This window comes from Sarcophilus harrisii, chromosome 1 (genome assembly GCF_902635505.1).
Source record: "Sarcophilus harrisii chromosome 1, mSarHar1.11, whole genome shotgun sequence".
In the NCBI taxonomy this organism is placed as follows: domain Eukaryota; kingdom Metazoa; phylum Chordata; class Mammalia; order Dasyuromorphia; family Dasyuridae; genus Sarcophilus; species Sarcophilus harrisii.
This window is the reverse complement of record NC_045426.1, coordinates 858,165-873,546: the sequence shown is the minus strand read 5'-3', so window position 1 is coordinate 873,546 and position 15,382 is coordinate 858,165. Positions and strand designations below refer to the sequence as shown.

The window sequence follows — 15,382 nt, the reverse complement described above, 5'->3', positions numbered from 1 at the left end:
CATCTCTGTGAGTTACTCCCAGAGCTGACTATCCTGCCCTAACCCTTCTGCTGACTTCCAATCTCCTTCTCCAACTGCCTTTCAGACTGGTTATCCAGGAGACATCTCAATTCGCCCTGTCCCAAATGGATTCATTCTCTTCCCCCCCTCCTACTTTCCCTGTTATGATGGAGAGCACCCCCATCCTCCTAGTCACCAGATTGTGAGCCTGGAAGTCATCCTGGGCTCCTCACCCCCCTCCCCCATATCCTGTCTGTTTCACCTCTGCAGCATCTCTGGTGGATTTCACCTCTGCAGCATCTCTGGTGGATTTCACCTCTGCAGCATCTCTGGTGGATTTCACCTCTGCAGCATCTCTGGTGGATTTCACCTCTGCAGCATCTCTGGTAGATTTCTCCTCTGCAATATTTCTGGTGGATTTCTTATGTGTAACAATTCTGGTTCATCTCTCTCCTCGGGTTCACCTGCAACATATCCCTATGCTTGTATCCTGCCTCCATCCCCCGCCACGTGGGCATATCCTCCGCGTCATCCTCAGATGCAGGGGCTTTGCATTAATTGCTTGCTGTCTCATCCCTGCCCCCCCCATTGCCTCTTTATTCTGGAAGCTCCCCCCCCCCCCGAGGACAGAGCCCTTTGTCCAGGATCTGGCACAGAGTAGGGGCTCGTTATTTGAGTACAGCATCCGGCTCTAGGGCGTCGAGCCCCAGCCCGCTAAGGTGAAAGAGAGGGAAACTGAGGCCGGGCTAGGGCGGGGACCCAGCCTGGGCGTTCACTGGCAGCACGTGCAGAGTGGGGCAAGGAGGAAGGCGCGCGCTTCCCGCACCCCCCCCCCCGACCCCGCCCAAGGGAGCGCACCCAGGCCTCGAAGCACTGCTTTGTTGGCCAAGTCCCCAAAGAGGCGCGGGCTCCCCCTCTGGAGAGAGGAGGCGCCGCAAGCAAGTAGGTGTGTTGGGGGAGGGGTGGAAAGTCCCCACCTTTGGAGGCACGTGCCCGGCGTGCGTCCATTTCCGCCTTACCGCCCGCAAGCGGAAACTTCCGCGCTGACCCCACCCCCAGGCGATCTTTATTGGTCCCTTTTCTTGTCAATCTCTTGGATAGGGGCGGGAGAGTCAGCCAGCCTCTGTTTCCGGTTTGTCTTCGCCTAGGTCCCAGGCCGAGCGGGAGACTAATCTGCATGTGGAGGGGGAAGTCCTTCGAGACAGCGCCCCGCCCTCCGGTCCGCTAAGCTCTCCGCGCATGCGCCAGGCTCGGAGGTGGGCGGGGCGAGCAGAGAGCGCGCGCCTGAGGAAGCGGAAGTGGCGGCGGCGCGGCGGCAGCCGAGGCAGGAGTCTCTGTCTGGCTGCTGAGGGAGCTGCGGGAGCCGTGGTCGCGAGCGGAGGGCTGAGGAGGCCGGCGCCCCGCACAGGGGCCCCGCAATGCGCACAGCGGACCGACTTGGTCCCGGGGCCGGCGGCTGGGCCGGAGCTGGGCGGGCCGGGGCTGCGCGGGCGGCACGAGCATTGCCGCGGCCCGTGGGCAGGGGGCTCCTCTGACACCGCACTCGGGCCTCGACCTCGGCTTCGGACCCCGTTCGGGCGCCATCCGCCCCGCTGATCAGCCTCCGCTCCCATCGTCGCCGCCGCCATGGCCTGGGTGCTGAAGATGGACGAGGCGGTGGAGGCGGGCCTGGTGCATGACTTCGACGCCAGCCTGTCGGGCATCGGGCAGGAGCTGGGTGCAGCCGCCTACAGCATGAGGTGCGGCCTGGGCCGGGGGGCGGGGCCGGCCCCACCTATTTTACCTCTTCCCCTACCCTACCCCCTGCTGGGCGGGAGCTGGGGCGGGAGCTGGGGGGGAACGGGACCCTGCGGTGGCCCCGCCCTCTATTCTGCAGGGTCTGGTTGGTCACGTGGGACGGAGGAATGGCGGGCGGGAGGGAGTCCCGGGAGGCGCCTGCGGTGTGAGGTGCTTTTGTGGCGTTGCTGCGGCCAGTGTGAAAGCCGGGGGGGGGGGCGGGGGGCGGCGCGGCGGGAGAGGTCCTCCTGGCCCCGTTTTTGTGCGGGACCCCTCGGTTATCCGCGCCGAGTCGCTCGGTGCCCACCCTTCTTTCTCCATGTTGCCATGGTGACCGCCTTAGTGACCGCCATGGAGATCGCCATGGTGACTGCCTTGGTGATCGTCATGGTGATCGTCATGGCGATCGTCATGGCGACTGCCTCGGGAATCGCTGGAGCTAGTGCGGAGAAGGGGGGAAAAAATGAAGGGAAAAGGAGCCGCGGGTCTTTGTCCGGTTTTATTATTATCGGTGTTTGGAGACGCCGCCCCTCCTTTGGCGGACGTGAACCCCCCTTAAGGGGATTGGGCGTCCGCGCGGACTGCATCGCGCATCTCTGCAGTGCCGACTCTACTGCGGCTGCTCCCCCGCCCCTCTCCCCGCACTGCGGCGGCCCCCCCGCCCCTCTCCCCGCACTGCGGCGGCCCCCCCGCCCCTCTCCCCCTCCTGCAGCAGCGCCCCCGCCTCCTGCCCTCCTCCCCGCGCTGCGGCGGCTCCCCCTCCCTTCTCCCCTTCTCCCCCCCTCGCACTGCGGCAACATGGCGGCGGACTGCAGGGGCGTCCATGTTAGGCCGAGCCCCCGGGGCTTTGTGCAGAGCCCCGACCCCGCCCCAATGCTGCAGTCCCCCTCTGCCGCCGCCGCCGCCTCTCCTTTGTGCGGATGGAGAGCCTTGGACCGCTCGGCTTAATGGCGGGAGGCGCTGTTGCTCTTCTCGGGCGGTTGGGGGGGGGTGCCGCAGACTTGGGCGCGGGAGTCGGCCCTTCTCTGCATTATGTCATCGTGAAAGCTGATGGAGAAGTGCGTTTGGAAATCGTCCCCCATTTCTCCCCGTCACATTTGGGCGGAAATGTTTATCGGGGCACACGGGGCACAGGGCTGTGGGGCTGGAAGGTGCCCGTCCTTGGCTGCTTTGATTTGGTTATTTGGTTTGGACTGTTCCTGTCTATGCGGACCTTGGTTTTCGGAAGGGATTGGTCTAAGCCGAATGTCTGCCAGGCGGCATGTTTTCCCTAGCGGTTCTTCCAAATAGTGGATCTTCCCCAATTAACGATCTTTGTGTCCAGCACTGAGATGAAATCTGGATCTGGGTAAACCCGGCGTGTGCCTGGTATTTTACAGAAAAGGTTGAGACCCTGGATCTTGACTCCCCCTTTGGTCTCCAGCATCGAGCTCCCTCCTGTCACTGCCTGCTGTTTCATCCCCACCCTGGCTTTTTGCTCTTTTCTGCCATTCACCCCTGCCCCAGCAACCTTGCTTGTCTTCCTTTGTCCCTCAGGAGGTCAAGGTCCCTCGGGCCATCTCTCTCTCCTGCACACCTTAGAGGCCAGTTTCTGACCTTGACCTTCCACCGAAACTGATTTTTGCAGAAGTTTCATGGATCCCCAGGCTCTGGGTGCTCTTGGTCACTCATCCCCTCCTCCAGATAGTGCCCTTTAACCCCAGGTAGACCCTAGGTGTCCCCTACCTCACCTTCATCAGGTCCCACCCTTACTTTCTGACTGGGGCTGGATGTCCAGGAGACATTCAGCATCCCCGGCAGAACTCATCCTTTTACCCTCTAAGTCCCCCCCCCCCCATGTTTCCTATAGCATGGGTCCCTTCAGCCTGGATCCCCAGGCTCCCACCCTGGGGTCACCCTGAACTCCTCACTCTCCCTCATCCCCCTCCCTTCCTGTACATTTCTCCCCATCTCTCAAGTGAGCCCTCGCCTCCACGGCGAGTGGCTGCCCCGCAGTCTGGACCATGGCCATAGCTGTCTGTGAGGTGTCCAGCTGAACCCCCCCCCCTTCTCCCCAGTCAGCAAACGTCAGCCATTCCCTGTCACTTTCAAGATCTGCTTAAATTGAAAACTCCCAAGTAACGTGCCCCCTCCCACTTTTCCTCTTAGACCCCTCACTGCCCCCCCACATCCTCTTCCACCCAGTGACCCCACCTTCCTCCTGTGAGGTGTCCAGCTGACCCCCCCCCCTTCTCCCCAGTCAGCAAACGTCAGCCATTCCCTGTCACTTTCAGGATCTGCTTAAATTGAAAACTCCCAAATAACGTGCCCCCTCCCACTTTAACTGTCTTAGACCCCTCACTGCCCCCCCACATCCTCTTCCATCCAGTGACCCCGCCTTCCTCCTGCGACGGAATCAAGACCCCCGCCTCTCTTGCCCCTGGGCATTGTCTCGCCTGGAGCACCCCTCCCTTTCAAGTCCATCTTCTACCTGTAGCCTTTCCTAACCCCTCTTAAGTCTAGGGTTTTTCTTAGGTATTTTGTATGTTTGCTTAACTGTCCCCCCATCACTTAGGAACGCCCTGAGGGAAGAGGAGGGTCTAGTACCTAGAAAGTGCTTTAAGCCAATGATGAATCATTCTAGTGATGGCTGTTTTGTAGTACAGTTTGAGATCTGATTTTGACAGAACCTTCTTTTTTTCTATGGTTACTCTTTAAGATTCTTTTGTTCTTACATGTGAAATTGATTTGGTTTGGTTTCTAGCTCTATAAAATATTCTTTGGGAGTTTAATTGGTATAGCTTGAATAAGTTAATTAGTTCGAGTTGTATTGTCATTTTATTATACCAAGTGTCTAAAAAATCTGCAGTTTATAGCTATTAAAGCTTTAATGTGGGATGGCTTTTTCAAAAAAAAAAAAAGCTTTAATGGTTTTAATATTACACTGAGACTCTGGGACACTCAGTATTGACTTACTCTATAGCCCAGAGCTCGTACTGTTTCTTTAATTACTTAGGTCTATTTCTGTATGTATTGTCTTATAGGTAAATTTAAATTCATATGGTCTTTAGGTAAATTTTCAAAGAAACACTTGCACATTTTTTCTAGCTTTTGTATTGATGTTTTTTTAAGCATTTAATTTTTTTTCCTCAATTACATATATAAAGAAAGATTTTTTTTTATATTAAAAGAATTTTTTTTTGAGATCCAAATGCCAAGCAGTTGATACAGATTACACATAATGCAGGCATGTACAACATTTTCATATTAGCTAAGTTGCAAAAAAAAAAAAAAAGATACATCAACCCCAAAAGTCAAAAATAATAAAGTTAAAAAATGTTTCATGATGAATATGGAAATATGTTTAGAAGCCTTGCACATGTTTAACCTGTATCAGATTGCTTACTGTCTTGGGGAGGGGAGAAGCGAGGGAGAACAATTTGGAACACAAGGTTTTGCAAAGGTGAATGTTGAAAACTACATGTTTTTGGAAAAATAATATACTATTAAAAAACTTTTTTTTAAAATTATGCTTCAATCTGCATATAGATTCCATCAGTACTTTCTCTGGAGGTGGATAGCATTTTTCATAATTTGGAAGAATTTTGAGTGGAATTTCTCTTCCTAGCTCTTCATGCTGGATTTTTTTGCTTATATGAAGGAATGCCCACATATATGTGGCTTTGTTTCATATCTTTCAACTTTGCTGATGTTAATTATTATAATTGAAATAGTAATTTTTAGTTGACTCCCTAGGGTTCTCTAAGTACATCAGGAAAGCATAGTACAGAGTGCAGGTCCTGGAGCCAAGATTTAACTTCCTGAGTTCAAATCGGACCTCAGAGAGTTAAACTAGCTGTATGACCTTGTTTGCCTCAGTTTCCTTACCTGTAAAATAAGCTGGAGAAGAGAAAAGCAAACCACTCTAGTATCTCTGCCTGCAAATCCTCAAGTGGGACCACAGAGAGTTGGATACAAGTGAAAATCACTGAATAGCCAGAAGTACATCATCTTATCTAGAGAAAGTGATAATTTTGTTCTCTCTTTACTCGTGTTTTATTCTCTCAATTTATTTTTCTTTTCTTGTTGCTAGAGCATTTCTAGCTTTAGTGATGATTATCAGTAAGAGAGGAAGAGAACAAGCATGTATTAGGTGCCTACTGTGTGGCAGGTGCTTTACAAATATTATCCATTTGATCCTTACAACAATCTTGGGAGATAGGTACTGTTATTATCCCCATTTTGCAAACGGGGAAATCAAGGCAGACAGGTTAAATGACTTGCCTGGGGGCACATGGTGGAATTCGGGGCTTTCTGGCTCCAGCTCTAGTGCTCTGTACATTGAACCACTCTGTTCATTTCCTCCTATCACCTCATTGTTATTGTCCTTAAGTTTTGTTAGCATATGACTGAGCAAAGTCGTTTCTAATGATTTTCTTTATTTCTCCTTCAGTTGCTGTAAGTTCTGCTTTTTCATTTTTCATACAAATTGATTTTTAAATACAATTTATTTTTCTCCTTTTTACAGTTTGATTAGGTATTAGATTTATTTGTTTTTTTTTTAAACATCCTAATTTTATTGCTCACTGGTTGTTTGATTTTATTAATCTCCTTTATTTTCAAAATTCCAATTTAATTATTTAATTAGAGATTTTTTTATTTGATCAGTGTTTTAAAGTTGTAAGTTTAATTCACTAATTTATCTCTTGAGCTGATGAAAGTTTTTAGTGATTTCCCTTCAGAAGTGCTTTAGGTATATCCCGTAAGGTTTGTTATGTTGTCTCATTGCTGTCATTTTCTGTTATGTGTATAATTTGTTAATTTATCAGCCAGTTCTTTAGAATTGTTATTTAGTCTCTAACTTCACTGGGATTCTTTCTTCAAAATTTTTTTATTGCATTTTAATCAGTAAATGATGTGCTGGTCTGATACAGAGTCAGTTTTTGTAAAGGTGTCACATATAGCTTATTCACATGTAAATTCCTTTCTGTTCTCATTCTGCAATCTCCGAGGTCTATCATCTCTCATTTTTAAAAGTGCTCTTTAGATTCTTATCTTTTTTCTTGTTTGTTTCTTGGTTGGGTCTATCTGAATCTAAAAGGCATACATTAAGCTCTCCCACTGTTACTAGTTATCTGTTTCTCCAGTTAACTTTCCTTATTGGTAGTTAAATGATTTTTTTAATTAGGTGTCTCTATATTTAATAGTGCTTTTGAGTAGACACAGCGTCCTCCTGCCCAGAAACTTGGGTTAAAGTTTTTCCCTTTGATCGACTTTGTTTTGGTTCCAAAATGGTCTTTCACTTCTTCTTAGAAGTTCAGGGGGCGGAATCCATTCCTGCTTTAGTGGGACTAATGTGTCTCTCTGGATTCTTTAGATTAGATGCTTTTGGCTGTCAGTCTGGTTCATGGATTTCCACAGGGAAAGCATATCTGGATGGGTCAGCCATCTGAAACAACCGTATTGGACCCCCACAGAAGATGGCCCTAAGGGGCCTGCTAGCCACAGTGCTCAGTCACCTAAGAGTTTTGGGTACTTGGGAGGGTCCTGCAGGGGGAGGCAGCCCAGGGAGGTGATAGGGACACTGGCCAAGAGGAAGCCTGTTCCTGGGCTCCTTTTCACATAAAGCAGTGGGCAACAAGAGAGCACGGTTGGGTGGGCTTCCTTCTTCAATGGATGTTCCAGGAGGATCCTCGGAGGCAGAGCCACAGGCAAGGAGGGAACCCCCAGTGTGAGTAGCTCAGAAGTAGAGGGAGCTTCTGAGCTAATGTTCAGTGGAGAGGAGTCAGCAGAAACAGCCTGTCTGAGGAAAGGAACTTAAGGCGTTAGTGGGGTAAATCCTGCATTTGGAATTTGAAAGGCCCGAGTTTGAATCCTGTCTGGACCTCTTAATAACACTGAAAACTAACATTTACACAGGGGGCAGCTAAGTGGTTCAGTGAACAGAGCGTTGGGCCTGGTGAACAATCCGGCCTCAGACATAGTAGCTGTGGGACGTTGGGCAAGCCACTTAAACCTATTTGCCTTAATCCACCAGAGAGGGAAACACAGACTATTCAGTGTCTTTGCCAAGAAAACCCAATGGACCTGGGGTCACCGCGAGTCGGACCCAGATGAACAGCAGAACCAGCAACACTTCTGTCGCTCCTACTGTGGGCCAAGCACCGTGCTAAGTGCTTTAGAGTTATCATCTCATTTGATCTCATTACAGCCTTGGGAGGTGTAGGGAGAGTCATGATCCCCATTTTACAGATGAGAGAACTGAGGCAAATAGGAACTAGCTCCCTAGCTAGTGTCTGGAGCTGGACTTGAGTGTAGGTCTTCCCTCCTCACAGCCCAGTATTTATATTCCCTGAGACAGGAAGGTGGCACTGATCCCTGAATGCGGGGTCCTGGAAACTTTGTTATAAGATTTTGCCGCACTCCTTTCAGGCTGATCACAACACAACAAATAAAGGCGGGGGGAGGGGTGTCGGAGGGAGACTTCCTCTTTTGTCTGGTCTTGATGAGAAGATCCCGGTTCTTATCGGATGCCCTCCATCCCTGGCCAGGAACTGGACATTGCTGCATCTGAAGTCCTCTTGTTCTCTGACAACTTAAGCCTTTGTCTTAAGGAAGCCCTCCCTACTGTCAGCAGCACCGAGGAAACTGTCCTTGGTGTGTGTGAGGCTGCAGGGTTTGGGGGCTTCTGTGTGTGCCCCTGCTTTGTCCCAAGTTGGGCCGCAGCCGTGTGATCCTTTGGGGTGAGGGGCAGAGGGAGTCCAGAGGAGCCGCTTCTGCTCCCTGCCCTCCCGGAGCGCAGTGTCGCTGATGAGCCCGCTTCTTCTCTTTTCAGCGATGTGTTGGCCCTACCCATTTTCAAGGAGGAAGGGGCTGTCCTTCCATTGGTGAACGAACCCAAACAACCGCCCTTCCAGTACATCCTGTGTGCTGTGACGTCCCCTGCGGTCAAGCTGAACGAAGAGAGTCTCACTTATCTGAACCAAGGTAGGAGAAGGGCTGGCAAGGTGTGGGGGGGGGGGGGGGAGCAGGGCAACTCTAGGAGAAAAACTGCCTATTTTCTCTTAAGCAGTCTTTGGTTTGCTTGTTCCTCAAAAATCAGCCCAAAATGGACTGTTTTCCCCTCAAAAAGAAAGTTTTGTTGATGTCTTTTTGAAAAAGGTATCACTGTAATTTCCCTGTTGATTGTTCTGTATGACAAGATGGATTCTTTAAAGAAAAAACCCCAGTGTGACTGATGAGGCACCCTGAAAGACTGAGGGTCCCCAGAGCATGCCATCCCTGGGGACCTCTTCCCCCTCGGGTCTTTTGGGCAGGCTCATTCCCTGTAATTTTGGGCCTTTTTTGGGGTGTCATTCTTCCCATTGACTTTGTGGTAGTTACTGTTTTCTTGATGGAACTCCCGGCAAGCTTCTCTGTCTCCAAACCATCCACGTGCCATGGCTTGTTCGGTCAGGCCCATGTGGGGGGGGCGGCCTAGAACCTGCTGCGGTGAACATGGGGTGTCTTCCCTGGCTCTCGCTGGGCACTGAGGGCGTGCTGAGCTCTCTACTCTAGGCTGCCTTGCCCCCCAGAAGATATCGGGGGGGCAGACCGAGGGGCTCAGCCTTTGGGTTAGGTCTGCCTATCCCCCCATCTGGTAGGGAAAGAGGCTGAGCTGCCTGCAGTGCCACAGGAACTCAGGAGCGCATTTTGTTTAGTTGCTTTTTCCAGAAGACGTTCATACACAGTTTTCCACATTCATCTTTGCCAAACCTTGTGTTCCAGATTTTCCTCCCCCCTTCCCTAGAGAACCCGATAGAGGCTAAACATGGGCAGTTCTTCTAAACACATTTCCCCGTTTGTCGCGCTGCGCCAGAAAAGTCAGGTCAAAGGGGGAAGAAAACCGAGAGAGAGACAAGAACAAGCAGACAGTGAGAAAGAGTGCAAATGCAGGTCCCCGTAGGCCCCCCCCCCCACATCTCTGCCATTGGCCTCCACCGTGAGCCTGGAGCTCCCCGAGGATGATGGACCTCTGCCCCTGGATGGCAGCTCTGGTTCTCCACCTCCCCTCCCCCCACTGCCGGCTCCCAACGCCTTCCATTGGGCTCCTCGGCAACACGTTGGCCACAGACCTTCCCCTGCCCTGCCCTCACGTCCTCCCCACCCCCTCTGCTTCCCTTCTGCCTAGCCTCAGCTTCGGGGAGCTCCCGCTGTCTTAAGTGGGACACCAGCCCCTGGCTCCTGGACAGTTTGGCCCGGGCTTTTCCAACAGTCTGGGTCTACACAAGCTTTTCAGGGTTAGGATCAGGGCTCTCCCTTGGCACACTTGAAAGGAGAGATGCTCCTCCTGTGGGACCTGGGTAGGTGCTGGGATCCCCCTGCTGGACTGAGGAGCCCTTTCCCCCTGCTGGACTGAGGAGCCCTTTGGGGCTTAGCTCAGGCCCCTGGGACACAGTCCCTCTGAGCCTGGGCTCGGGGCCTCGTTGTGACCTTGTTTCCGATGGAGGCCATAGCCAGATACGGGGGTGCCTCGGAACAACTGAGGGGGTGTCCTGGCTTCCGGAGCCCTTTGTGGCCTTTTCTATGGCCTAGAGGAGCCCCGTGGGACAGGACCGGAGGTTGGGAGAAGCCGGTGTTGAGCAGAGGCCAGCTCTTTGGTGTGGAATTTGTAACGTCACAGAACTCCACTCTCTCTTTGCCACAGGTCAGTCCTATGAAATCCGGATGCTGGACAACCGGAAAGTGGGAGATATGCCTGAGATCAGTGGAAAGTTGGTGAAGGTGAGTGATGGCCTTTGGGCCCCTGATGGCCTCTCGAGACACCGCGGCCCTGAGTTTTCACCTGGTGCCCCAGACCTCCGCCCACGGGGGCCCTCTGGGCTGGGACCCGCCACTCTTAGTCATTCATTCCGCCGTCTCCTGGCAGCTGCCCTCGTGGCTCACCCAGACTTTCCTGTATTAGTCCTTTTCAGAACAAAACTTGGTGCATTTTCCCCATGATTTAATCTTGCCTGGGGTCAGTGGGTTTTGTCCCTCATTTAAGTAGCCTCAGGGAAGGGTCCTTCCAGGGACTCGGTGAACACTGCCCTTGCTTTCTCGGATGTTGGCTAGAGAGTGTTCGTGGAACTTTTTTCTTCAGGTGAGTCAGGTGGAGAACGCAGCAGGAGACACTGGCCGTCCAGGGCCGAACCTCAGGCCCACTGTGGTAGAAAGTAGATCGGGCCCGGGTGCTCTCCTTCCTCGGGCTGACAGGAGGTGGAGGCAGGCAGGGTGGGGAGCGGACCGAGGCGGCCATCTACCGGAACGGAGCGCTTGCAGCGTGTTGGGGCTCGGGGCTAGGCCCTTGGGGGGCTCATAGAACCATGTCTTGGGCTTGAGGGAGGTTAGGGAGGTGGTGCTCCGCACGTCACCTTGGAGTGACTCTATCCTGTAGCAGATTGAGAAGGAAGTTCTCTTTGAGAGTAATTTCAGTCCCGCATCTGGCTCCCCAGGGTCACCCCAGGTAAAGTCCTGTTCCTTTTTTGGGCCAGAGTGCTCTCCTCCATAAAGTGGGTGAGTCGGGGGTTAGGGTTAGAGGCGCCCACTGCTTCTGACCCCAAATAGATCTGGGACCCTCGGTAATGCAGGCCCTTGAGGAAAGACACCCCCAACCCGCCCTTGGTGACTGGGCCTTACTGCCGAGGGTCCTGCCCATTCCGCACCAGGGGAGAGCCGCTCTTGTAGACCTGTTGTAAAGGACTTGTGGTGAGCACAAAGGAAGGCACCGGGTTCTCTGGTGCCCTTTTAAAGCCCCAGCCGTCCTCAGCAGTGCTCACAGCAGTGAGTCCCCTGCCCTAATGTGGCTGCAGGCCCAGAAAGCTTTGGTCTCCTCAGGGGAGCCACATCTCTTGGTGGCTGCTCTTAGGTTTTAGGTGTGTGTGAGCACTTCTGGGAAGGAGGCTCTCGAAGGGCCCCATGGTCACCTGGGACCACAAGCCTTTCTACCTCTGTCCCCGCAGAGCGTTATTCGCGTCGTGTTCCATGACCGACGGCTTCAGTACATGGAACACCAGCAGCTAGAAGGCTGGAAGTGGAACCGCCCTGGAGACCGACTGCTTGATCTCGGTGCGTGGGACCTCCCCCCACCCCCCCGTCCTCTATCCTGCCCCCCCCCGGAGGTAGTTCACCTGTAGAAGGAGGTGAACCCCTACTGGGGGTTTGACGGCTGCGGCAGCAGCTTGGGGGTTGCCAGAGCTGTCCCGCTCCGGGGCAGGGCCCCCAGCGTGGCTGCTCTCCATCGCCCCGGCAACCTCCCGTGGGAGGGGACAGAGGAGAGCTTGGTCATAAGGCTCTGGTATCGGGGTTAGCAGAGTCGTCTTTCCTTTTAGGGGGAGAGGCAGTTGGGGTCAAGGGGCTTGCCCAGTGTCACACAGCTAGGACCCCCATTGCCCTGGGATTCTCCTGCCTCCAGGACTGGTGCTCTGACCACTGCGCTACCCAGCTGCCCCAGTTAGGAGAATCCTAAAAACCAGGAATAGGTGATTCTTGTTTTTAATTTCAGGATGGTATTTCATGTCTCTTTGTTTTGAAAAACATACAGACATCCCGATGTCCGTCGGAGTCAGTGACGTAAAGACAAACCCCAACCAGTTAAATGCTGTTGAGTTTCTCTGGGACCCCGCAAAGCCCACATCTCCATTTATTCAGGTTTGGATCTCTATTGGCAGCATCTTGATTTCCTCATCTGAAATGTTCTGATATGTTTGTGGGATTTAGAGCAATTTCCTTAGATCGTTCCTCTTTTGAAAATCCTGCTTCTCTTTTCCTCATACGGAGAAATGGGTTCCATTGGCCAGTGACGTTAATGACTCGCTTTGTTTTTCCAGAGCTGTTTGCTTTAAAACCTTGTTAACTTTCCCTAGTAGGTGACATGGGTCAGACCCTGGTTAGTTTGAGATTTCTTGTAGACTAGGACGGAGGTTGCGCTTCTAGAACGGCCAGGGTACGAAAGGCGCCTTCCTGGGCCGCTTATCCACAGGGAGAACATGGGAGGGAGGGTCGACAGGAGCCTTAGTATGGAGTGTGACAGACCCCAAAGACCAGGGCCCGCTCCGGCTCCTGAAGCCAGAGACCTGGGAGCGTGTGGGTAGGCCGAGCCTTGGGGGCGGAGGCCCGAGCCCAGGGGAGCCCCGTCAGGGGACCGACAAGGAAATGAGCCTCCAAGGGCTGCTAGAATCTCGGTAGGCTCCTTGGAAGCAGCATGAACTTTATTCGGGAGGCAGGAACTAAGCAGGCCCTGGGGGGGAGGGCGGGGAGCCTCCCAGCGGGTGGACAGGTTTCAGACCGCGGGTCCCTCCACGGTGGTCTGGTGGGGCTGGGGGAGGCTGCCTCAAATGGGGAGGAGGGGCCACTGGGACCAAGGGCAGGGGGCTCCGAGCTGGGAGAGCCTGATGGGGCTTCCCACCTTGCAGGTGCACTGCATCAGCACTGAGTTCACGCCACGCAAGCATGGCGGAGAGAAGGGGGTTCCTTTCAGAATCCAGGTGGACACCTTTAAGCAGAATGAGCACGGCGACTACACTGACCACCTGCACTCGGCCAGCTGCCAGATCAAAGTCTTTAAGGTAGGGGGCAAGAGTGGGTCTTCTCCAGGACCAGTCTGGCTCTGGGCTCCTGGGCTGGGGGCTGCCTTCCCTCCCCTCCCCCCATTCTGAAGACTCAGTGATCTTTTTCCTTTTAGCCTAAAGGAGCTGACCGAAGAATGAAAACAGACCGAGAAAAGCTGGAGAAGAGGACAGCCGCTGAGAGGGAGAAGTTCCAGCCTTCCTACAGCACTACCATCCTCAGCGAGGTAATGGACGAGCATGCCTGGCGGGCTGGCTGCCCGGGCCTGTGGGCTGGGCCGTGGCGGGGGGGTGGCAGCACGGGAGGGAGGGCCAGCCCGGGGTGGGCACCAGGCTTCCCGAGGGCCCCCCTTGGAGGGCAGCCAGCGAGTCCACGACTAGCGTGGAATGGGGGAGTTGCTCTTTCCTCGTTGTCTGAGCCCCCTCTTTGGTGTTTGTCCAGATGAGGCTTGAGCCTGTATTGGAAGCTCCTCCGGTTGAAAAAGAGCAGAAAAGGTCCACCAAGCGGACTTTGCCAGCAGACTGCGGCGACTCTGTGGCAAAGCGCGGCAGTGTAAGGGACTTCGGCGTGCTTTCCCTTGTGTGGGACCCCTGGGCGGCATTAGGTCCAGGACCCACTTCCCCGGCCCAGAACGGAGCCCAGATGGGCGGCCTCGAGGAGGCTTCCTAGATAACACTTGGAGCCTGGCCCTAAGAGGGGAGTGGGGGGGGAGCCCCCGCCCACCCCCGGGCATCTTCCCCATTTGCAGTTGAACCCCACGGGGTCCTTACTGCTCCACAAATATGTTAGGGCGTGATGGGGGCAAGTGCGGCATGTCCCCCCTTTCTGCCTCCTCACCCCCCGGGCCAAGGCTGAGCTTGTGAGCCCTGAGGGCTCTAGGGCCTTCTTCAGCCTTCCCTGGGAACAAGTAGTTCTGGGGAACTTGTCAAGCCTTCCATGCTTATCAGTGCAAGAAAGACACCATCCTGCTCCAGCTTGGTAAATGGTCTTCAAGTTACAAGGCAACCTCCCCCCAACTCCCCAAGTCCTTTATGGAGGGGAACCTCAGAACTCGGCTGGGCTAGAGTCCCCAGGACCAAGTTTCCAAAGGTCAGATCCCTTGCATGGCAGGAGGAGGCGTCCCCCAGAAAGGGAGGGAGGGACACACTCGGCTCTGGATAGAGGAGCAAAGAAAGGCGGGGTCTCCGGAGATTCCTGGCAGCCCCTTTTCTTAGCAGATGGGGAGACCGCACCCTCAGAAGCAGAGAAAGTCCCGGCCCTCACCAGAGGCCTTTGTTATTTAAAGGGGCCCAGGAGGTGGCAGGGGTGGAGTTGGGTCATTGGTTCCAGAGCCTCCTGTCAACCCGGTCTCTGGTCCTTCTGATCAGGGGGATAAGGGCTCTCTGTCACATCAGAGAACTTCTGGCCATTAAATGGGCCCCTGCCAGCCCTGAAAGCTGAGAGACACCCCTAGGGAGAGCAGAGGGTCTCTGAGGTGGGGGGCCTCACTCACTCCCCACCTGGCCCCATGACAAGAAAGCACGGGCCCGGACAGGAGCCAGGTTCCTGGGCCTGCCGTTCCCTGGGGTCCGGGGATCCTGGTCCAGACAGGCGAGCAGCACCCACACCTCCCCCTGGCCCTCAGCCAGAGCAGAGAAGTTTAACTCTGGGGTCCTTGGGTGGGCACATGGCACTTAGTGTAACAAATTTGTTTTTAATCCCTTGCCTCAATATGTGGCTTTTCCCTCAAATTTAAAAGCTGCACCCCTCGATACACTCTTTCCCCAAAGTGGTCGTTTTCCCTGCCCTCTGTGTGGCTTGGCCCTTAATCCTGGGGGTGCCAGTCAGTTCTTTGGTTGTTCCCGTCTCTTCCCAGGTATCTGGGATCTAAAGGGACAGATCTCGGGGGTTAAAAGAGGGAAAAGGGCTGGCTTGTCTCCAGAGATGGCCATTGTCACCTCCAGGACAGGGAAGTTGCAGGGCTTGAGGGCCAGCTTGGCCGTGGAAGGGCACAGGCCCTTGTTGGGCAGGGAGCCCTTGGCATGCCCTGGCCCCTGCTTCT

General features: G+C 53.9%; 1 protein-coding gene across 10 annotated transcripts in view; it reads left to right on the top strand.

Moving 5' to 3' along the window:
- Positions 1-1,193: 1,193 nt before the first annotated feature.
- UBP1 (upstream binding protein 1) overlaps positions 1,194-15,382 on the top strand; it is a 29,538-nt gene continuing 15,349 nt past the window's right edge. For 2 of the 10 annotated variants that reach the window (XM_031951306.1, XM_031951317.1), the window contains exons 1-8: positions 1,197-1,739; positions 8,591-8,742; positions 10,442-10,518; positions 11,736-11,841; positions 12,317-12,423; positions 13,188-13,340; positions 13,457-13,567; positions 13,783-13,893. In XM_031951306.1, coding sequence (XP_031807166.1) covers positions 1,627-1,739; positions 8,591-8,742; positions 10,442-10,518; positions 11,736-11,841; positions 12,317-12,423; positions 13,188-13,340; positions 13,457-13,567; positions 13,783-13,893 — 930 coding nt within the window. In that variant the 5' untranslated portion in view covers positions 1,197-1,626. Of the gene's footprint in view, positions 1,740-2,811; positions 2,835-8,590; positions 8,743-10,441; positions 10,519-11,735; positions 11,842-12,316; positions 12,424-13,187; positions 13,341-13,456; positions 13,568-13,782; positions 13,894-15,382 lie in introns of those variants that run through there. The other 8 variants (XM_031951301.1, XM_031951296.1, XM_031951354.1 and 5 more) reach the window with 6 other exon arrangements.